This window comes from Pelophylax lessonae, assembly GCF_965119305.1.
Source record: "Pelophylax lessonae genome assembly, chromosome: 13".
Lineage (NCBI taxonomy): Eukaryota > Metazoa > Chordata > Amphibia > Anura > Ranidae > Pelophylax > Pelophylax lessonae.
In genome coordinates, this window is record NC_138780.1 from 8,506,374 (window position 1) to 8,529,853 (window position 23,480).

General features: G+C 44.5%; 1 protein-coding gene across 1 annotated transcript in view; it reads right to left on the reverse strand.

Moving 5' to 3' along the window:
• PCP4L1 (Purkinje cell protein 4 like 1) overlaps positions 1–16,092 on the reverse strand; it is a 71,971-nt gene extending 55,879 nt beyond the window's left edge. Inside the window, exon 1 of the mRNA XM_082242552.1 lies at positions 15,806–16,092. Within this exon, the coding sequence (XP_082098678.1) occupies positions 15,806–15,814 (9 nt within the window). The 5' untranslated portion in view covers positions 15,815–16,092. The remainder of the gene's footprint in view (positions 1–15,805) is intronic.
• Between the last annotated feature and the right edge of the window lie 7,388 nt (positions 16,093–23,480).

Here is a 23,480-nt window from a genome sequence, read left to right on the forward strand (position 1 = left end):
ACCTTCGGGAAGGAACCCAATCAATAAGCAATCTTGCTGCTGATATTAAGCTGTTTCAATGTGACATGTTGATGTCACCTGAAACACAATGGAGTAAGGAACGGAGGAAGCGGGGGGAGGTAAAAAAAAAAAAAAAAACTCATCCTGTCAGCCTAGTGATTGAGCGACGTCCCTGAGGATCGCTAATAAATTACTGCGAGCCGACTAGCGTTCCGCAAGTTAAATATTGCAAAGCAAAAAAATCCTGGTTTCTGGGCGATCAATCCCAGCCAGCGACATCGCCTCGTCAGCACCCGTACGCTTTATGTTCCAGTAATTGGATTGTCATTCTGGTAGGTAATAAAGTTTGTCAGCGATGGGACGCGGCGAGGAAAGAGTGCGGCGCCGGCGAAATTGTTCCCAGCGGCGCTCTCCGGAGTAATAAAGTTTGAAGAGTCAAAGGCGCGAGCATTTCCAAAGACGGGGAGGGGAAGGGTGGCGTTGGATTAGCTGCTCCGTCTTCTATGAAGAAGGGGAGAAAATGTCTTAATTTGTTATATTTAGCGATTTCAACAGCTGCCCGTTCCAAATCGATATCACGCTTAATTAGGCTGAGAACTTAAAATAACAATTTAGGTTTTTTTTTTCGGAGCTCCCCTTCTGTTGCCTCGGGCAAGTTACGGCTCCAGGCGGATGGGAAAACTCAGTTTAATCTAGTTGCGCAGTCATTAAAGGGAAGCTATAGGCAGTTCATTTTATTTTTACTTTTCACGTTTATAAACTGATATTTTGTATCTGTTTTTGATGTTTGTTTTTTAAACAAACATTTAACAAATGACAAAGGATTCCCAGAGCACTGTGATAAAGGGAAAGAGAAGGTATAGCCAAAAACAAATCGTCAAGACAATACCATACCTTTATATATGCTGCAAATAAACAATTTCCAAGATCCACTTTATAAATATTAATTTTCATCTTTCATTAAAACGGACCCGGCATACTTACAACAGTCTGTTCCCAAAATAGTCAAACAATGTTTTTTCCAGGCTTATAAACTGATCTTTGATACCTGTTTTTTTTCTGTCTATCTATCTATCTATCTATCTATCTATCTATCTATCTATCTATCTATCTATCTATCTATCTATCTATCTATCTATCTATCTGCAATCTCTGCTCTACAAACATTTAACAAATGACAAAGGATTCCCAGAGCACTGTAATAAAGGGAAAGAGAGAAGGTAAAGCCAAAAACAGATTAGCAAGACTATAGCATTATATATATATATGGAGCACTGTAATAAAGGGAAAGAGAATGTAAAGCCAAAAACAGATCAGCAAGACTATGGCATTATAGCATAACTTTATATGTATATATATATATATATATATATATAAAACATATATATATATATATATATATATATATATATATATATATTTTTTTTTTTTTTTTAAACATATATATATATATATATATATATATAAAACATATATATATATATATATATATATATATATATATATATATATATATATATATATATATATATATGCAATCTCTGCTCTACAAACATTTAACAAATGACAAAGGATTCCCAGAGCACTGTGATAAAAAGAGAAGGTGTAGCCAAAAACAAATCAGCAAGACAATAGCATAACTTGATATGTGCTGCAAATAAGCAGACAAATTGCAAGATGCACTTTATAAATATTAATTTTGACCTTTCACTAAACAGACCCGGCATACTTACAACAGCCTGTTCCCAAAACAGTCAATGTTTTTTCAAGGTTTATAAACTGATCTATGATACCTGTTTTATTTATTTTTTTTACTATATACTGTATATATATACATATATAGTAAAAAATATATATAATAAATATAATAAAATATAATAAATAAATATAATAAAATAATAAATATAGTTAAAATATATATATATATACACAATCTCTGCTCTACAAATATTTAACAAATGACAAAGGATTCCCAGAGCACTGTGATAAATGGAAAAAGAAGGTGTAGCCAAAAACAGATCAGCAAGACAATAGCATAACTTTATACATGCTGCGAATGAGTAAACAAATTCCAAAAAACACTTTATAAATATCAATACTTATAACAGCCTGTTCCCAAAAAAAAGACCTACAATTAACTTTTTTTCAAGCTTTATAAACTGATCTGTGATACTTGTTTTTTTCTACTATATATACAATCTCTGTTCTTCAAACATTTAACACGTGACAAAGGATTTCCAGAGCACGGTGGGTAATGGAATTAGACAGTATAGCAGTAGCTGCCTGCTTTGAGGCTTCCTTTGTCCAACTGATTTCTGAAATCCATCTAATAGGGGAGCCGTCACTGCTCTTACCCACTTGCCGATCACACTATAGCCGAATGACGGGTACATTGTGGATGGCTAGTTTTAGGAGGTCGTCATATGACGGCCTCTCATAAAAATGCCTGTCAGCGGGCGTGGGGCAGCGCACTTTGTGTTTGATTGAGGTAAAGAGCCAATCAGCAGCTCTTTACCATGTGATCAGCTGTGTCCAATCACAGCTGATCACGGATGTAAACAGAAATCGGTTATTGGCGCTCCTTTCCTCATGCTGACAGAGTGAGGAGAGGAGAAAATTGCCGATAGCTGACTTTTCTAAAAAGGACATCTGCACTGGTAATCAGGGCACTGGTTATTAGTGTCCTTATTATCAGTGCAGCTCCAACAGTGCCCACCAGTGCTGCCAATCTGTGCCCACCAGTGCAGAAATCTGTGCCCACCAATTTAGCCAATAAGTGCCCAACAGTGCTGCCAATAAGTGCCCACCAGTGCTGCTAATAGTTATCCATCAGTGCTGCCAATCAGTGCCCTCTAGTGCTTCCTCTTCAGTCTCACCTATCAGTGCTGCCTACCAGTGCCCATTAGTGCCACCTATCAGTGCCTCCTCATCAGTGCCCATCAGGGCAGCCTATCAGTGCCCATCAATGCCCATAATGCTATCTCATCAGTGCCACCTCATCAGTGCCCATCAGTGCAGTCTATCAGTGCCCATCAATGTCCATCAGTGCTGCCTCATCAGTGCCCATACATGCATCCCATCAGTGCCCATCAATGTCCATTAGTGCCGCCTCATCAGTGCCCATACATGCATCTCAGTGCCCATCAGTGCCGCCTCATCAGTGCCCATACATGCATCCTATCAGTGCTTATCAATGTCCATCAGTGCCACCTCATCAGTGCCCATACATGCATACCATCAGTGCCCATTAATGTCCATTAGTGCCGCCTCATCAGTGCCCATACATGCATCCTATCAGTGCTCATCAATGTCCATCAGTGCTGCCTCATCAGTGCCCATACATGCATCCCATCAGTGCCCATCAGTGCCGCCTCATCAGTGCCCATCAAGGCAGCCTCATCAGTGCCCATCAGTGAAAAGAATTAACTGTTTGCAAATAATTATAACAAAGTAAAAAAAAAAAATTCTGTCTTTATTTGTTTATTTAGCAAAAATAAAAACCCCCCATGATGCAGCATGGTGGATGGTACCCCATGGCCTCCTGGGGTCCATGATATTGGAGGCATCAGGATTTCTAGGCGAGATACCAAGTTTGTGGGCCTAAACCAAGTCATTTTATTTATATATAAGCCCTCTATAATTTTATTAAGGCCATGATGGCGCCACCAGGGTCAATGCAGGCGCCATTGGTCACATGGTGTCTACTGAGTCACTGTGATTGGCTGTTTGCCTAAATGTCATTCACCCAAGAACTAATGGACGTGGCTTGTGTCCAGTGTCAGGGCAGTTAAGTATTTTGCTTCTTGCAGTCCTAGGTAAGATCTTACTGTCATACATTAATGAGTATACAGTATATACTGAAATACAGGTGGTGTCATTTTACCGTGGGGGTTCAAAAATGTGTTGAAAATGGCGAGCGGGACATCATGGCGGATGACCTTTATTTCCTGGCCAAGAGCTCAGCTAAGATATGCCCAAGAGGGGTGACCGCACACAGGAGCTAAATTTCATAGCGTGCCCGCAAAACAAAATGGACGGAGACGCTGTTCTGATCCGGCACTCTCAGGCTGCGCCGTCATTCCTTCCTTCTCACTATTTAATAATAGAAGACGTCTTCCCATGGCTGGAAACATTCCCTGAGATAAGAGGAAGAATATGCAGCCCGGAGTCTGGGGAATACGGCTCAATGTGAGGAGAGATCCCGGCATTCATTCTGCCGTATAGAGGAAGCCTGGAGGTGCAGAGCGTGGTTACCATCCCCCCAGACCACCACTACCCTGCGCTACATTACCTGCCATCATCAGTGGTCATGGAAAGTCAACCTAGGGGGCCACTTACTAATATTTGGGTTCTTCCGGATTATACCGGTTCTGCAAATCTTCCTCCATTCATATCCCAATCCCTCTATCTATATACCCCTCCGTCTATCTATATCCCCCTTCCTCTATCCATATCCCCCTCCCTCCTTATCTCCTTGTTCCTCCATCCATTCATAACCCTCTACCCCCATCTGCCTCCCTCCATTTATATATATTTACCTTCTCTCCATCCCATCCATATCCCCATCCCCATCTCCGTTCTTCCTACCCCTCCATCCATTCATGACCCCGCCCCCCCCCATCCCCCTCCCTCCATCTATATCCCTTGACCTTCTCTCCATCCTGATGATATTTCCCAGCACCCTTTATATTTCCCTGCCACTCCATCCATTCATATCCCCCTCCCCCTCCATAATACTTTAAGGAAGTTCAGTACTGTTGAATCATAAAATTCGCCACTTACCGCGCCATACAACAGATTCTATGTATACATTTGTGCGGAGTTCTTCTTTAATACGGGAATGTGTTTGTATCACCCATAAGACATGGGGAGAGGTTTGTATTGTGTCAATGGTTGGCTTTTTATAGATACTATTTATACATGTTTTTACACAAGATTCACACAGCTTTCACACATGTTTTCTAATTGGAGTCAATTGGGAACAGGGATGAATTCTGGGTAAAAGATATTTAAAATCTCATGTGAAAATATTTGTCAACAGCCCTGCAGTGACTAGGTAAATTCCACGTCGCTATCTAAGGTCTATTTATAAAGTTTTGTGAAATAACTGGTTTTTGTTCATTTCTGAAATGGTTCCGTCTCGGAAAAAAATTGTTTTCCCGCAGTCTACGCAGTTCAGGCATGTGACAAGAAGCGTTCCAAATGGGGAATTATAGATCAGCAAAACATTACAGATCTATAGGTTTGTTTTTCATTTTTTTTTTTTTATGGAAAAAATTAAATTTTAGATCTTTTTTTACTATATGGATAAAATATATTTTACTAATTAAATTACTAATTCATTTACAACATCCTGCCCCCAAAACTGCAGAACAATTAGTCATTTTTAAGCATTATAAACCGATTTTTTTTATATCTGTTTTTTTTTTTTTTATTACATATGCTCTCTGCTTTACGAATAAATATTAAACACATGACAAAGGATTCCCAGAGACCCCAGAGAGAGATTTTGCCCCTGTACAAATCATTAGTAACACCTCGTCTGGAATATGCAGTTCAGTTTTGGGCTCCAGTTCTTAAAAAGGATATCAGGGAACTGGAGAAAGTGCAGAGAAGGGCAACCAAACTGATAAGAGGCATGGAGGAGCTCAGCTATGAGGAGAGATTAGAGGAACTGAATTTATTCTCTCTTGAGAAGAAGAGATTAAGGGGGGATATGATCACCATGTATAAATACATAAGGGGGATATGATCACCATGTATAAATACATAAGGGGGGGATATGATCACCATGTATAATACATAAGGGGGGATATGATCACCATGTATAAATACATAAGGGGGGATATGATCACCATGTAAAATACATAAGGGGGGATATGATCACCATGTATAAATACATAAGGGGGGGATATGATCTCGATGTATAAATACATAAGGGGGGATATGATCACCATGTAAAATACATAAGGGGGGATATGATCACCATGTATAAATACATAAGGGGGGGATATGATCACCATGTATAAATACATAAGCGGGGATATGATCTCCATGTATAAATACATAAGGGGGGATATGATCACCATGTATAAATACATAAGGGGGGATATGATCACCATGTATAATACATAAGCGGGGATATGATCACCATGTATAAATACATAAGGGGGGAAATGATCTCCATGTATAAATACATAAGGGGTCCATATAGTGAACTTGGTGATGAGTTGTTCACTTTAAGGTCAACATAGAGGACAAGAGGGCACTCTTTATGTCTAGAGGAAAACAGATTTTTATCTCCAAATACGGAAAGGTTTCTTCACCGTAAGAGCTGTGAAAATGTGGAATAGACTCCCTCCAGAGGTGGTTCTGGCCAGCTCAGTAGATTGCTTTAAAAAAGTCCTGGATTCTTTCCTGGGTGTACATAATATAACTGGGTACTAATATTTATAGGTAAAGTTGATGCAGGGAATATCTGATTGCCTCTCGGGATATCGGGAAGGAATGGTTTCCCCTGCTGTAGCAGATTGGATCATGCTTTGCTGGGGGTTTTTTCGCCTTCCTCTGGATCACCTGCAGGTATAGGATTGTGTATATGGGATTGTATGGTTGGGTTTTCTTTACTGTTTTTTGTTTTTTATTGGTTGAGCCAGATGGACTTGTGTCATTTTTCAACCTGACTATGTAACTATGTAAGATCAGCAAAACATTAAAGGGAAGTGTTATATTTTATAATTTTTATATTGTTATTTTTTTAGTTTATAAACTGATATTTATATACACTGTATCATTTCTTGAAGGAAAACAAGAGACTTAACCCCTATTCAGAGGCGTAACTAGAAACTTCAGGGCCCCGGTGCAAGAAACCATGTAGGGGCCCCCGAACCCCTGGCCGGGGCCCTTCCCTTCAAGCCTGGGGCTCTTCCCATTAATCCTGGGGCCCTTTACTCTCGTTGCTGGGCCCTTTATTACGGTTCCGCAGGGGGACACTTTCACAAGTTCTGCAGTGGGCCCACTTCCTGCCATCTTGGGGCCTCCCCACGGTGGTGGAATGCCAGGGCCTCGGTCGCAAGTGTGACCTTTGCGATCCTGGAAGTTCACCCACTGGTGTCAGTCGTTTTTATTTTTGGTATTTTAATTGTATTATTTGTTTTATCATTTTATTTCATTTTTTTACAATGTGACTGACTATGACTCTGTCCATTCAGAAAAGGAAGGAGCTGGTAAATTACATATTTAGCGACCCCTCCCTGGTTCTCTATTGTGACACATCCCCTTCAGCAGTCGGCAGGAGAGGGGAGGTAGGAAGCCGGCAGGAAAGGGGAGGGAAGAAGCCGACAGTAAAGGGGAGGGAGGAAGCCGGCAGGAAAGAGGAGGGAGGAAGCCGGCAGGAGAGGGGAGGGAGGAAGTCAGCAGGAGAGGGGACGGAGGAATCCGGCAGGAGAGAGGAGGGAGGAAGCCGGAAGCACAGTGGGGGGGGGGGGGGCAGGGGAGCACACAGGGGCCCAGAGACAGCAGAACACAAGTGAACTGGATACGAGGAGTTTTGGGGGCAGCATACAGAGGAACCAATCTCCTCCATTTTCCTCCTGCAGCTACAGGAGGAAAAAGGAGGACAGTGATTTCTCTACATGTTTCCCCCGCTGCCCCCCGTATCCAGGTGTACAGGGGAGCCGCACAGGCCCCCTGGAGCATGGGGCCCGGTTGCAATTGCAACCCCTGCAACCCCTGTGGTTACACCCCTGGAGCAGACCTCACTAACAGATCCTGCTCTCTGGTAAGCAGAGAATAATATAGATTTACCTGCAGCTGGTAAGCACACAGAGCACAAAACTATACTATCTCCCTAGCACCTACCTAGGAGGGTGCTACATCCACCCCCCACCAAACTGAGCCACGTCCTCACTAACAGATCCTGCTCTCTGGTAGGCAGAGAACAATATAGATTTACCTGCAGCTCCTCTGGTAAGCAGACAGAGCTCAAACTATACTCTCTCCCTAGCACCTACCTAAGAGGGTGCTACATATTTTACCAAAAATGTGGGTATTATTGTGTTTGTGTTCAGTAAAATTCATGAAAGTGTATTTTTTCTAAAAGATTTGTGTTTGAAAAACCCATGCGCAAATATTGTGTGAAAAAAAATTGCAACACCCGCCATTTTATTCTCTAGGGGTTCTGTTTTAAAAATATATAATATTTGTGGGGGGGGGGGGGTAATTTTTTAGCAACAAAATGCAAATATTTCCATGCATTTGAGAAATATTGGGGAGATTTGGGGATCAGGTGGTTAAATATTTGGTTTGATCTCACAAATTAATTCATTTTCCCACAGTGTACGCAAATCATATAAATGGCAAAAAATAACTTTATACGTACTGCAAACAAACATTCAAATTTCAAGAATTTCCACCTTCCACTAAACATACTCAACATTCTTTCTATACAACACCCTGCCCCCAAAACTACAGAACAATTATTCCTTTTTAAGCATTAAAAGCTGATTTTTTTTTATATCTGTTTTTTTTTACTACATATACACAGTCTCTGCTTTACGAATAAATAATAAACACATGACGAAGGATTCCCAGAGCACTATGGGTAATGGAGAGAGACTGCATAGTATTAGCTGCCTGCTTTGAGTCTTCCTTTGTCTGAATGAAACCTGAAGTCCATTTTATTTATTTTATTAAGGGAGGTGTCATTACTTTTAGATATTTTGTTCGATCTCACAAATGAAGTTGTCTTCCTGCAATGTACGCAGGTTGTACATGTGATGTTGAAGCATTCCAAATGGGAAAAAAAAGATCATCAAACAAGTGTGTAACTTTATACGTTCTGCAAATGAGCAGAAAAATTACAAGTTCCGCCTTTAAATCTCAATTTCCACCCTGCAATAAATAGACCCGGCATATGGACAACATCCTGTTCCCGAAACAATGCGGAGAACTTAGTGGCAGACAATGGACGGAGCCAGGTGTGACCGCATCTCATTACCCAGCAACATGGCTGCCAGGAGATCAGAATTCAGAGGAAATATCCAATGACATGCTGGGGCTAAGCAATGTATATACAGAATAAGAATAGATACCGAGAATTACACCCGACATACAGGAGAAGAGAAGTGGTACTGTGCAGAGCCATAACCCATCTTTGTCTCTATGTCCCTAGCTCCCTTTCTAACTTTCTTACCCCTCTCTTACCCCTCTTCCTCTCACTTACCTTTTTCCTCTCTCTTACCCCTTTTCCTCTCTCTTACCTTCTTCCTCTCTCTTACCCCTCTTCCTTTCTCTTACCCCTCTTCCTCTCTCTTACCCTCCTCCTCTCTCTTACCCCTCTTCCTCTCTCTTACCCCTCTTCCTCTCTCTTACCCTCTTCCTCTCTCTTACCCTCTTCCTCTCTCTTACCCCTCTTCCTCTCTCTTACCCCTTTTCCTCTCTCTTACCCTCTTCCTCTTTCTTACCCCTCTTCCTCTCTCTTACCTCTTTTCCTCTCTGTTACCCCTCTTCCTCTCTCTTACCCTCCTCCTCTCTCTTACCCCTCTTCCTCTCTCTCTTACCCTTCTTCCTCTCTCTTACCTCTCTTCCTCTTTCTTACCCCTCTTCCTCTCTCTTACCCTCCTCCTCTCTCTTACCCCTCTTCCTTTCTCTTACCCCTCTTCCTCTCTCTTACCCTCCTCCTCTCTCTTACCCCTCTTCCTCTCTCTTACCCTCTTCCTCTCTCTTACCCCTCTTCCTCTCTCTTACCCCTCTTCCTCTCTCTTACCCCTTTTCCTCTCTCTTACCCTCTTCCTCTCTCTTACCCCTCTTCCTCTCTCTTACCTCTTTTCCTCTCTCTTACCCCTCTTCCTCTCTCTTACCCTCCTCCTCTCTCTTACCCCTCTTCCTCTCTCTCTTACCCTTCTTCCTCTCTCTTACCTCTCTTCCTCTTTCTTACCTCTCTTCCTCTCTCTTACCCTCCTCCTCTCTCTTACCCCTCTTCTTCTCTCTTACCCTCTTCCTCTCTCTTACCTTTCTTCCTCTCTCTTACCCTCTTCCTCTCTCTTACCCCTCTTCCTTTCTCTTACCCCTCTTCCTCTCTCTTACCCTCCTCCTCTCTCTTACCCCTCTTCCTCTCTCTTACCCCTCTTCCTCTCTCTTACCCCTTTTCCTCTCTCTTACCCCTTTTCCTCTCTCTTACCTTTTTCCTCTCTCTTACCCTCTTCCTCTTTCTTACCCCTCTTCCTCTCTCTTACCTCTTTTCCTCTCACTTACCCTCCTCCTCTCTCTTACCCCTCTTCCTCTCTCTCTTACCCTTCTTCCTCTCTCTTACCTCTCTTCCTCTTTATTACCCCTCTTCCTCTCTCTTACCCTCCTCCTCTCTCTTACCCCTCTTCTTCTCTCTTACCCTCTTCCTCTCTCTTACCTCTTTTCCTCTCTCTTTTACCCTCTTCCTCTCTCTTACCTCTCTTCCTCTCTCTTACCCTCTTCCTCTCTCTTACCCCTCTTCCTTTCTCTTACCCCTCTTCCTCTCTCTTACCCTCCTCCTCTCTCTTACCCCTCTTCCTCTCTCTTACCCTCTTCCTCTCTCTTACCTCTCTTCCTCTCTTTTACCCTCTTCCTCTCTGTTACCCCTCTTCCTTTCTCTTACCCCTTTTCCTCTCTCTTACCCTCCTCCTCTCTCTTACCATCTTCCTCTCTCTTGCCCCTCTTCCTCTCTCTTATGCCTTTTCCTCTCTCTTACCCCTCTTCTTCTCTCTTACCCCTCTTCCTCTCTCTTACCCTCTTCCTCTCTCTTACCTTCTTCCTCTCTCTTACCCTCCTCCTCTCTCTTACCCCTCTTCCTTTCTCTTACCCTCCTCCTCTCGCTTACCTCTCTTTCTCTCTCTCACCCCTCTTCCTCTCTCGTACCCCTCTTCCTCTCTCTTACCCTTTTCCTCTCTCTTATCCCTCTTCCTCTCTCTTACCTTTTTCCTCTCTCTTACCCTCTTCCTCTTTCTTACCCCTCTTCCTCTCTCTTACCTCTTTTCCTCTCTCTTACCCCTCTTCCTCTCTCTTACCCTCCTCCTCTCTCTTACCCCTCTTCCTCTCTCTCTTACCCTTCTTCCTCTCTCTTAGCTCTTTCTTACCCCTCTTCCTCTCTCTTACCCTCCTCCTCTCTCTTACCCCTCTTCTTCTCTCTTACCCTCTTCCTCTCTCTTACCTCTCTTCCTCTCTCTCTTACCCTCTTCCTGTCTCTTACCTCTCTTCCTCTCTTTTACCCTCTTCCTCTCTCTTACCCCTCTTCCTTTCTCTTACCCATTTTCCCCCTTTTCCTCTCTCTTACCCTCCTCCTCTCTCTTACCCCTCTTCCTCTCTCTTACCATCTTCCGCTCTCTGGCCCCTCTTCCTCTCTCTTATGCCTTTTCCTCTCTCTTACCCCTCTTCTTCTCTCTTACCCCTCTTCCTCTCTCTTACCCTCTTCCTCTCTCTTACCTTCTTCCTCTCTCTTACCCTCCTCCTCTCTCTTACCCCTCTTCCTTTCTCTTACCCTCTTCCTCTCTCTTACCCTCTTCCTCTTTCTTACCCCTCTTCCTCTCTCTTACCTCTTTTCCTCTCTCTTACCCTCCTCCTCTCTCTTACCCCTCTTCCTCTCTCTTACCCTTTTTCCTCTCTCTTACCTCTCTTCCTCTCTCTTACCCTCCTCCTCTCTCTTACCCCTCTTCTTCTCTCTTACCCTCTTCCTCTCTCTTACCTCTCTTCCTCTCTCTTACCCTCTTCCTCTCTCTTACCCCTCTTCCTTTCTCTTACCCCTCTTCCTCTCTCTTACCCTCCTCCTCTCTCTTACCCTCTTCCTCTCTCTTACCTCTCTTCCTCTCTTTTACCCTCTTCCTCTCTCTTACCCCTCTTCCTTTCTCTTACCCCTTTTCCTCTCTCTTACCCTCCTCCTCTCTCTTACCCCTCTTTCTCTCTCTTACCCTCTTCCTCTCTCTTACCCCTCTTCCTCTCTCTTATGCCTTTTACTCTCCCTTACCCCTCTTCTTCTCTCTTACCTTCTTCCTCTCTCTTACCCTCCTCCTCTCTCTTACCCCTCTTCCTTTCTCTTACCCTCCTCCTCTCTCTTACCTCTCTTTCTCTCTCTCACCCCTCTTCCTCTCTCGTACCCCTCTTCCTCTCTCGTACCCCTCTTCCTCTCTCTTACCCTTTTCCTCTCTCTTACCCCTCTTCCTCTCTCTTACCCTCTTCCTCTCTCTTACCTTCTTCCTCTCTCTTACCTTCTTCCTCTCTCTAACCCCTCTTCCTCTCTCTTACCCTCTTCCTCTCTCTTACCCCTCTTCCTCTCGGTTACCCCGCTTCCTCTCTCTAACCCCTCTTCCTCTCTCGTACCCCTCTTCCTCTCTCGTACCCCTCTTCCTCTCTCTTACCCTTTTCCTCTCTCTTACCCCTCTTCCTCTCTCTTACCTCTCTTCCTCTCTCTTACCCCTCTTCCTCTCGGTTACCCCTCTTCCTCTCTCTTGCCTCTCTCTTACCACTCTCCATAGCCCATCTATGTCTCTATGTCCCAACTCCCTTTCTAGCTTTCTTACACTTCTTTTTCTCCTACTTATTCCCCCTCTCTCTTTTACCCCTCTATATCCTCCTTTCTTTCTGTATGTCCCTATCTACTCCTCTCCCTTTATACTACCCTATTTTATGCCTTTCTTTCCTCATGTTAAATTTTCCCCATCTCAGGTTCCATATACCTCAATCTCCCTCTCTCCCACCCCTCTTTATCACTTGCTTTATCTATGTTCCACTCTCCATCTCTAGCTTACTCTTACCCCTTTCCTTTCCTTTGTCCTTCTTATACTCTATAGCTATTTCTTTCTCTCTAGGTCTATCTATTCACCTTCCTTACTCTTACACATCTCTACCTGCTCTCTTTCCTGGTCCCTCTACCCCCTCCCTCTCTGTGTCCCACTCTACTCTCCCTACCCCCTTTCTTGCACCACTCTCTATGCCAGCTCTTTCTTTATGTCCCTCTATCCCCCACTCTCTTTTACCCCTCTCTTTCCCTATGTCCCTCTACCCCCCCTTTCTTCTACCCCCCTCTTTATCTATGTCCCTCTACCCCCCCCCCCCATTCTCTTAAACCTCTCTTTCTCCAAGTCCCACTCTGCACCTCTCCCTTTCTCTTACCCTTTCTTTATTCATATCCCCTCTCCCATTTTCTTACCCCTCCCTTTCTCTATGTTCCTCTATTCCCCCTCTCTATTTTACCCCTCTTTTTCCCTCTGTCCCTCTATCCCCTCTCTATTACCCCTCTCTTTATCTGTGTCCTTCAATCCCCCCTTTTTCTTCTATCCCTCTCTTTCTCCATGTCCCACTTTCCCCCTTTCCCTTACCTCTCTCTTTCTCCATGTCCCTCTCTTTCTCTCTCCATTTCTGTTACCCCTCTCTTTCTCTATGTCCGTCTATCCCCCCTCTCTTTTATCCCTCTCTTCATCTATGTTCCTCTATCCCTGTTCTTTTACCCCTCACTTCATCTATATCCCCCTTCTCTTACCCCTCTCTTTCTCTATGTCCCCCCCCCCCCTGTCCTTTTCTCTACCCCCCTCTTTCTTCCTCCCTCCCTCTTCCTCTCCCCCCCTTTCACATTTTGTTACCCCTCTTTCCCTCTCTCTCATTATCTTACCCCGCTCTCCCTCCCTCTCATTCTCTTACCCCCTCTCTTATTTACTTACCCCTCTCTCCCTCCCTTTAATTCTCTTACCCCTCTCTCCTCCTCTCTCATTCTCTTACCCCTCTCTCCTCCTCTCTCATTCTCTTACCCCTCTCTCCTCCTCTCTCATTCCCTTACCCCTCTCTCTTCCTCTCTCATTCTCTTACCCCTCTCTCCCCCTCTCTTATTCTTATACCCCTCTCTTCCCCTCTCTCATTCTCTTACCCCATTCTCTCTTCTTCTCTCCCCCCTCTATCATTTTTCTATTCCTCTCTTCCAATCTCGTATCCCTCTCTCCCCCTCTCCCTTTCCATTACCCCTCTCTCTCTTCCTTTCTCCCCCCTCTCCTATTCTCTAACCCCTCTCCCCCCCCCCTCTCCCATTCTATTACCCCTCTCTTCCTCTCTCTAATTCTCTTACCCCTCTCTCCCTCCCTCTCATTCTCTTACCCCCTCTCCCCCTCTCGCATTCTCTTACCCCTCTCTTTCCCTTTCCTATTCTCTTACCCCTCAGTCTAATTCTCTTACCTATCTCCCCCCCCCCCTCTCTCATTCTTTTACCCCTCTCTCCCCTTCTCCTATTCTCTTACCCCTCTCTCCCCCTCTCCCATTCTCTTACCCCTCTTCCTCCCTCTCCCATTCTCTTACCCCTCTCTCCCCCTCTCTTTTTCCATTACCCCACTCTTTCTTCTTCTCTCCCCCTTTTCTCATTTTCTTATCCCTCTCTCCAATTCTCTTACCCCTCTCTCCCCCTCTCCTTGTCTCTTACCCCTCTCCCATGATCTTGCCCCTCTCTCCCCCTCTCCTATTCTCTTACCCCTCTCTCCCATTCTCTTACCCCTCTATCCCCCTCTTCCTTTCTCCCCCTTTCATATTCTCTTACCCCTCTCCTATTCTCTTACCCCTCTCTCCCCCTCTCCTATTCTCTTACCCCTCTATCCCATACTCTTACCCCTCTCTCCCATTCTCTTACCCCTCTATCCCCCTCTCCCTCTTCCTTTCTCCCCCTCTCATATTCTCTTACCCCTCTCCCATTATCTTGTCCCTCTCTCCCCCTCTCCTATTCTCTTACCCCTCTATCCCATACTCTTACCCCTCTCTCCCCCTCTCCCTTTCCATTACCCCTCTCTCTCTTCCATTCTCCCCCCTTTCCTTTTCTCTTACCCCTCTCTGCCCCTTTCCCATTCTATTATCCCTCTCTCCCCTCTCTCATTCTCTTGCTCCTCTCTCCCCCTCTCCTATTCTCTTACCCCTCTCTCTCATTCACTTACCCCTCTCTCCCTCTCCTATTCTCTTATCCCTCTCTCCCCCTCTCTCTTATTCTTTTACCCCTCTCTCCCCTCTCCTATTCTCTTACCCCCTCTCTCTCTCATTCTCTTACCCTCTCTCCCCTCTCCTATTCTCTTATCCCTCTCTCCCCCTCTCTCTCATTCTCTTACCCCTCTCTGTCCCTCTCCCATTCTCTTACCCCTCTTCTTCTCTCCCCCTCTCCCTTTTTCTTATTCAGCCCCCCCCTGTCTATGTACTTTCTTCTCCTCCCAGGTAGTTGCAGGTCTTTCCAGAAGTCAGCCGTCTCTCGCACCCCCTCAGCACCTCTCTTCCTTTCAGTAAAACGCTGCATTAAAATGTGTCCAGAATGTACAACAACTTTCTAGGGGAAGAAAAAAAAGCTACAACGTATAGAGCCCACTCCTCCACTCTACGGGGATCCATGGATGGATGATTGGATGAATGGATGGATGGAAAGATGAAAAGAATGAAAGGACGAGAAACGATATGTAGATAATAAAAGGAGAAAATGACCAACAGAATAAATAGATAGATAAATAATTGGATAGATAGATAGATAGATAGATAGATAGATAGATAGATAGATAGATAGATAGATAGATAGATAGATAGATAGATAGATAGATAGATAGATAGATAGATAGACAGACAGACAGACAGACAGACAGACAGACAGACAGACAGACAGACAGACAGACAGACAGACAGATAGATAGATAGATAGATAGATAGATAGATAGATAGATAGATAGATAGATAGATAGATAGATAGATAGATAGATAGATAATTCTAAGAAGTAAGATATAATAAATAGGATATATAATTCTAGACAGAGATATAGAGAAGGGATCTCACCTCGCTCATGATGTGACTCTACAGTGGAGTTAATCTGCAGTGAGCACTCTTGCCGTGTCTATCCTCTGGATACGCTCTCTCTCTCTCTCTCTCGCTCTCTCTCTCTCTCTCTCTCGCTCGCTCTCTCTCTCCCCAGCTCGCACACACGCTCGCTCTCTCGCACACTCACACACACACATATATATATGTATATATATTTTTTTCCTATGGAGCCTGAGCTCTGGTTGTGAGTGGCAGATGCCGCCAGCCAATAAGACGCTCTTCAGTCTTTTGCTGCATTTCCAAAAAAGGGTGCAGACAGCCTGCTGGATGAATGGAGGCTGCTGAGTGCGGTAATCCCTGACCTCCCCCCCCCCCCCCCCACCCCCTTCAATGGTGGAAGCGGAGGTCACTGATACTACACACAGATCCTCTGTACCACAATGTGAATAAGGACAATCCTCTAGGGATCGCTGCGGAGAACAAACAGTTAATCGTGCACATATATCTAGCAGTTGTCACCCAGGAAAAAAAAATACACCAGAAAACATCTCCTAAACCCAAGAGCTGATGCTTTAATATACTTGCTTTATTGAGGGTAACGATATCAACTGCCAACCTGCAGCAGCTGGAGGATTTTGTGTGTGGGGGGGGGGGGGGGTTCACTTCTTTTTCTCACTACATTCACCTCTCTCTTTTTCTTGTCTTCTTTTATTATTTTTGCTTTCTATTTCCCTTTCCTCTCTCTCTTTCACCCCTCTCTCCCTCTCCCTCTCTCCTCTCTCTCTCCTGTCCTCTCTCTCTCTCTTCCCTCTCTCTCTTCTCTCTCTTTTCTTCATCCCTTTCTCTCTCCCCTCTCTCCTCTCTCTTTCTCCTTCATCACTCTCTCTCTCTCTCTCTCCTTCATCCCTCTCTCTCTCTCCTCTCTCTCCCCTTAATCCCTCTATCCTCTCTCTCCTTTCTCTCTATCCTTCATCCCTCTATCTCCTCTCTCTCTTTCATCTCTCTCACTCTCCCCCTCTTTCTCCTTCATCCCTCTTCTCTCTCCATCCCCTCTCTCTCTCTTTCTCAATCCTCTCTCTCTCCTTAAATACTCTCTCCTCTCTCCCCCTTAAACCCTCTCCCTCTCCCTCTCTCGCTCTCTCTCTCCTTCTCCCTCTCTCTCCTCTCTCTCTCTCTCTCTCTCTCTCTCTCTTCCCTCTCTCTCCTCTCTTTCTCTCTTCTCTCTCTTTTCTTCATCCCTTTCTCTCTCCTCTCTCTTTCTCCTTCATCCCTCTCTCTCTCTCTCTCCTTCACCCCCCTCTCTCTCCCCTCTCTCTCCCCTTAATCCCTCTATCCTCTCTCTCCTCTCTCTATCCTTCATCCCTCTCACTTTCCCCCTCTTTCTCGTTCATCCCTCTTCTCTCTCACTCTCTCTCTCTCTCTCCATCCCCCCTCTCTCAGTTTCTCTCTCCTCTATCTCTCCTTAAATATCCTCTCCTCTCTCTCTCCTTAAACCCTCTCCCTCTCCTCTCTCTCCCCTTAAACCCCCTCTCTCCTCTCTCTCTCCTTCATCCCTCTCTCTCTCCTCTCTCTCTCCTTCATCTCTCTCCCCTCTCTCTCTCCTTCATCTCTCTCTCTCTCTCCTCTCTCTCTCCTCTCTCTCTCTCTCTCCTTCATCTCTCTCTCTCTCTCTCCTCTCTCTCTCTCTCTCTCTCTCTATCTCTTCTTCATCTCTCTCTCCTCTCTCTCTCCTTCATCCCTCTCTCTCTCTTCTTCATCTCTCTCTCCTCTCTCTCTCTCTATCTCTTCTTCATCTCTCTCTCCTCTCTCTTTCCTTCATCCCTCTCTCTCTCTCCTTCATCTCTCTCTCCTTCATCCCTCTCTCTCTTCTCTCTCTCTCTCTCCCTTCACCCCTCTCTTTCCTTCACCTCCCTCTCTCCTTCATACCTCTCTCTCCTTCTCTCTCTCTCTCTCTCTCTCTCTCTCTCTCTCTCTCTCTCTCTCTCCCCCCCTCCCTCTCTCTCTCTCTCTCTCCCCCCCCCCCTTCATACCTCTCTCTCCTCTCTCTCTCTCTCTCTCCTCCATCCCTCTCTCTCTCCTTCATCCCCCCTCTCTACTCTCTCTCTCTCCTTTAGCTCTCTCTCTCTCTCTCCTTCATCCCCCCCTCTCCTTCATACCTCTCTCTCCTTCATCTTTCTCTCTCTCTCTCTTCTCTCTCTCTTCTCCCTCTCCTCTCTCTCGCCTTCATCCCTCTCTCCCCTTCATCCCTCTCTCTCCTCTCTCTCCCCTTCATCCCTCTCTCTCCCCTCTCTCCCCTTCATCCCTCTCTCTCCCCTCTCTCTCCTCAGGGGGTACAACTTTAGAAAGTAAGTGATAATATAACGGGATACATTATCGGTAGGGTAAGGGATAATAAAAAGGGGGTTCGAGGTGATCCCAGGGACATTATCAGGAGTAAGGGATAATACAAAGAGGGTAAGAAATAATATAAAGGGGTAGGAGGGGAGTCCAGGGACATTCATAGGGGTAGGGTATAACATAAAGGGGAGAGGAGGTCAGTCCAGGGACATTCGTAGGGGGTAGGGTATAACATAAAGGGAGTAGGAGGTGAGCTCAGGGACATTATCAGGAGTAAGGGATAATAAAAAGGGGGTAAGAAATAATATAAAGGGGGTATGAGGTGAGTCCAGGGACATTATCAGGGGTGGGCTAATATAAATGGGATAGGAGGTGAATCCAGGGACATTCACAGGGGAAAGACATAGTATAAAGGGGGTATGAGATTAGTCCAGGGACATTATCAGGGGGTAAGGAATAATAAAAACGGGTATGAAATCAGTCCAGGAACATTATAAGGGATAATGGAAAATAATAAAGGGGGTAGGAGGTGAGTCCAGGGACATTATCAGGACATAAGAGATGATATAATGGGGATATGAGGTCAGTCCAGGGACATTATCGGGGTAAGGGATAATATAAAGGGGATATGAGGTAAGTCCAGGGACGGTATCGGGGTAAGGGATAATATAAAGGGGATGTGAGGTCAGTCCAGGGACATTATCGGGGTAAGGGATAATATAAAGGGGATGTGAGGTCAGTCCAGGGACATTATCGGGGTAAGGGATAATATAAAGGGGATATGAGGTCAGTCCAGGGACATTATCGGGGTAAGGGATAATATAAAGGGGATATGAGGTAAGTCCAGGGACGGTATCGGGGTAAGGGATAATATAAAGGGGATATGAGGTCAGTCCAGGGACATTATCGGGGTAAGGGATAATATAAAGGGGATATGAGGTCAGTCCAGGGACATTATTGGGGTAAGGGATAATATAAAGGGGATATGAGGTCAGTCCAGGGACGGTATCGGGGTAAGGGATAATATAAAGGGGATATGAGGTCAGTCCAGGGACATTATCGGGGTAAGGGATAATATAAAGGGGATGTGAGGTCAGTCCAGGGACATTATCGGGGTAAGGGATAATATAAAGGGGATGTGAGGTCAGTCCAGGGACATTATCGGGGTAAGGGATAATATAAAGGGGATATGAGGTCGGTCCAGGGACGTTATCGGGGTAAGGGATAATATAAAGGGGATGTTAGGTCAGTCCAGGGACGTTATCGGGGTAAGGGATAATATAAAGGGGATGTTAGGTCAGTCCAGGGACGTTATCGGGGTAAGGGATAATATAAAGGGGATATGAGGTCAGTCCAGGAATAATATTGAGGGGTAAGAGATAATATAAAGAGTGTAGGAGGTCAGTCCAGAGACATTATTGGGGGGGGGGGGGTTGATAAGAGATAATATAAAGGGGGTAAGAGGTCAGTCCAGGGACATTATCGAGGTAAGGGATAATATAAAAGGGATATGAGGTCAGTCCAGGGACGTTATCGGGGTAAGGGATAATATAAAGGGGAAATGAGGTCAGTCCAGGGACATTATCGGGGTAAGGGATAATATAAAGGGGATATGAGGTCAGTCCAGAGACATTATTGGGGGGGGTTTATAAGAGATAATATAAAGGGGGTAGGAGGTCAGTCCAGTGACAATATTGAGGGGTAGGAGATAACATAAAGGGGGTGGGAAGCCAGTCCAGGGACATTATTGGGGGGTAAGGGAAAATAAAAAGTGGGTAGGAGGTCAGTCCAGGAATAATATCAAGGGGTAAGAGATAATATAAAGAGGGTAGGAGGTCAGTCCAGGGACATTATTGGGGGGTAAAAGATAATATAAAGGGGGTAGGAGGTCAGTCCAGGAATAATATCAAGGGGTAAGAGATAATATAAAGAGGGTAGGAGGTCAGTCCAGGGACATTATTGGGGGGTAAAAGATAATATAAAGGGGGTAGGAGGTCAGTCCAGGGACATTATTGGGGGGGGGGGGTAAAAGATAATATAAAGAGGGTAGGAGGTCAGTCCAGGGACATTATTGGGGGGGGGGGGGGTAAAAGATAATATAAAGAGGGTAGGAGGTCAGTCCAGGGACATTATTGGGGGGTAAAAGATAATATAAAGGGGGTAGGAGGTCAGTCCAGGGACATTATTGGGGGGGGGGGTAAAAGATAATATAAAGAGGGTAGGAGGTCAGTCCAGGAATAATATCAAGGGGTAAGAGATAATATAAAGAGGGTAGGAGGTCAGTCCAGGGACATTATTGGGGGGGGGGGGTAAAAGATAATATAAAGAGGGTAGGAGGTCAGTCCAGGAATAATATCAAGGGGTAAGAGATAATATAAAGAGGGTAGGAGGTCAGTCCAGGGACATTATTGGGGGGGGGGGGGTAAAAGATAATATAAAGAGGGTAGGAGTTCAGTCCAGGAATAATATCAAGGGGTAAGAGATAATATAAAGAGGGTAGGAGGTCAGTCCAGGAACATTATTGGGGGGGTAAAAGATAATATAAAGGGGGTAGGAGGTCAGTCCAGGGACATTATTGGGGGGTAAGAGATAATATAAAGGGGGTAGGAGGTCAGTCCAGGGACATTATTGGGGGGTAAAAGATAATATAAAGGGGGTAGGAGGTCAGTCCAGAAATATTATCAGGGAATAAAGGAAAATATAATTACATTATCAGGGGGGTTCCTTCTCTCTTTCTTTCTCTAGTCAATTTCAATGGATTAGAATCTTTCCCACAGTGATACAAAGTGAATTGTAAAAATTATCCCCCCCCCCTCCAATAAAAAAAAGAACTTCCCTCCACTGATACATTGTATCTAATGCCCAGGGATGGTGCAGTCTTGCAGATCTGTCTCTGGCACAGAAGGGTTTAATGCCCCCCAATCCCCCCCTCCCCCCTCCCTGCAATCCAGCTCTCAGAGAGGATTTTAACAGCTGGATCGTCAGATGCTGTCTTTGGCCAGTCGCCATGCTTCGCCCTCCCGGGGGTTGATGGGATTGCATTTGACGATGATTAAAGGGAATTTTTACATTTGTTTTTATTTTTTTCTTTGGTTGTCAGCCTAAATTGACATCATTGTCAGGTTTGGGAAGGAAAGGGTGAATGGCGGGGGAATTAATATTCAGCGTTATAATGAGGGGATGGGGAATGAAGATGATGGAGATCCTGGGGAAGAACGATGGAAGGACCCTTTTTTAGAAGTTCACGAAGCATGGAAAATGACCCCATAACATCACCCCATTATTATTTTAGGAAAACTGTTTTATTTTTTATTTTGTTAAAAATAGGCCAACTTGTATGTGGCTTTAACTGTCGGACACCTGTGCAGAAATTTCGGGTTGACCTCCATGCCTCCTCCTCAGCACATTGGATCTGATGAGGTTTGAACCAGGAAAGAGTTCCCTGCAATGTGATACTGTCAGAATTTCCCTTTAAGGCTCCTTGCCTGACATCAGCCAGTTTGAAGATTTGTACTGTATATTATCTGGGGACTATTATGTGGAAATAAGGTAAATATGATAAAGTAGATCTAAACCTAACTAAATGACAGTTATTTTTCTAAAAGCGTTGTCTCAAACAACTGTCACTTTTCTTAAACATCAACATTTTTAATTATTATTCCCATCTAAGTGCCATTCCTTGGCAACATGCGCTCGCTCCAGTGTTGGCCGCTCATCATGGGCATCCACAGGTTGGGGCAAGGGGGGTCAATCGCTCCCACCCCCCCGGAAACTCAACTTCCCCTTTAAAGTTGTTAAGCCACTTTATACCATCCTGTCTGGTCTGTTTAATAATCCTGTGCACCCCTGTGTCTGTGTTTAAAAAAAATAAGGCGCCAAGCACCACTCACGTGACCCATCAGTTCTCTCCTCTCCCCGTCTGACAGCTGCCTGCAGCGGGTGGGGCCAAGGATTCTTCGCTGTTGTCAGTCGGGAGGGGAGGGGGAGAGGAGGAGAGAGGCGGCGGGTCACGTGAGCGGCAGGTGGTGCTCTGAAAACTTGTAAAGAATGGCCTATTTTTATAAAACACAGACACAGGGGCACACAGGATTATTAAACAGACTGTAGACAGGATATGAAACTTTAAATTAAAATACAGCTGCAGAAGGGGAGGGGGGGTGGGCACTGACACAGGAGCAGACATGCAGGGAGGGAGGGGGGAGAGAGGACAGAGGAGGACAGGAGGGCTGCGGATGATGGAGGCACGTAAACTGACCACGGTGTCAGGGCTCAGCAGCCATGGTATACCGTGGTCAGTTTACAGAGGGGAGGACATAGCCAGGCAGGATCAGCCAGGTATTTTAGGTGATACTTTAAAGACAGAGGGTGCAAAAAAAAAATGGCCATGGCTATACTGCAAAGAATATTGAGTGTGGCTTAGGGCATAGTTAAAGATATTATACCCTAGTGGTCAATGGGTGGAAAATATCCCAGCGTTGCTGGGAGGCTCCAAGAATGATAGCTTGGTCTGGTGTCTCCATTTGCTTTTACGGTGGACAGTTTGATCCTTCCCTTCTATGGTGAAATGTGTCCTTGAAGCTGCTGCTGTCTAAAAAACTGACCATCTGACTTCACAAACATTATTCAAATGGGGGATAAAGAGATACAAAGTAACATTGTTTATAAACATCGGTGAGACTGTAAATAGAGAGATACAAAGTAACATTTTTTATAAACATTGATCAGACGGGAGATAGAGAGATACAAATTAACATTGTTTATAAACACTGATCAGACGGGAGATGGAGAGATACAAGGTAACATTGTTTATAAACATTGATTAGACAGGAGATAGAGAGATACAATGTAACATAGTTTATAAACATAGATAAGACAGGAGATAGAGAGATACAAGGTAACATTGTTTATAAACATTGATCAGACAGGAGATAGAGAGATACAATGTAACATAGTTTATAAACATAGATAAGACAGAAGATAGAGAGATACAAAGTAACATTGTTTAGAAACATTGATCAGATAGGAGATAAAGAGATACAAAGTAACATTGTTCATAAACATCATTCAGGCATGAGACAAAGAGACATAAAGTAACATTGTTTATAAACATTGATCAGTCAGGAGATAGAGAGATCCAAAGTAACATTGTTTATAAACATTGATCAGATGGGAGATAGAGGGATACAAAGCAACATTGTTTATAAATATTTATTAGACAGGAGATAGAGAGATACAAAGTAACATTGTTTATAAACATTGATCAGACAGTAGATAGAAATAAAAAGGAACATAGTATTATAAACATTGATTAGACAGGAGATAGAGAGATACACAGTAACATTGTTTATAAACATTG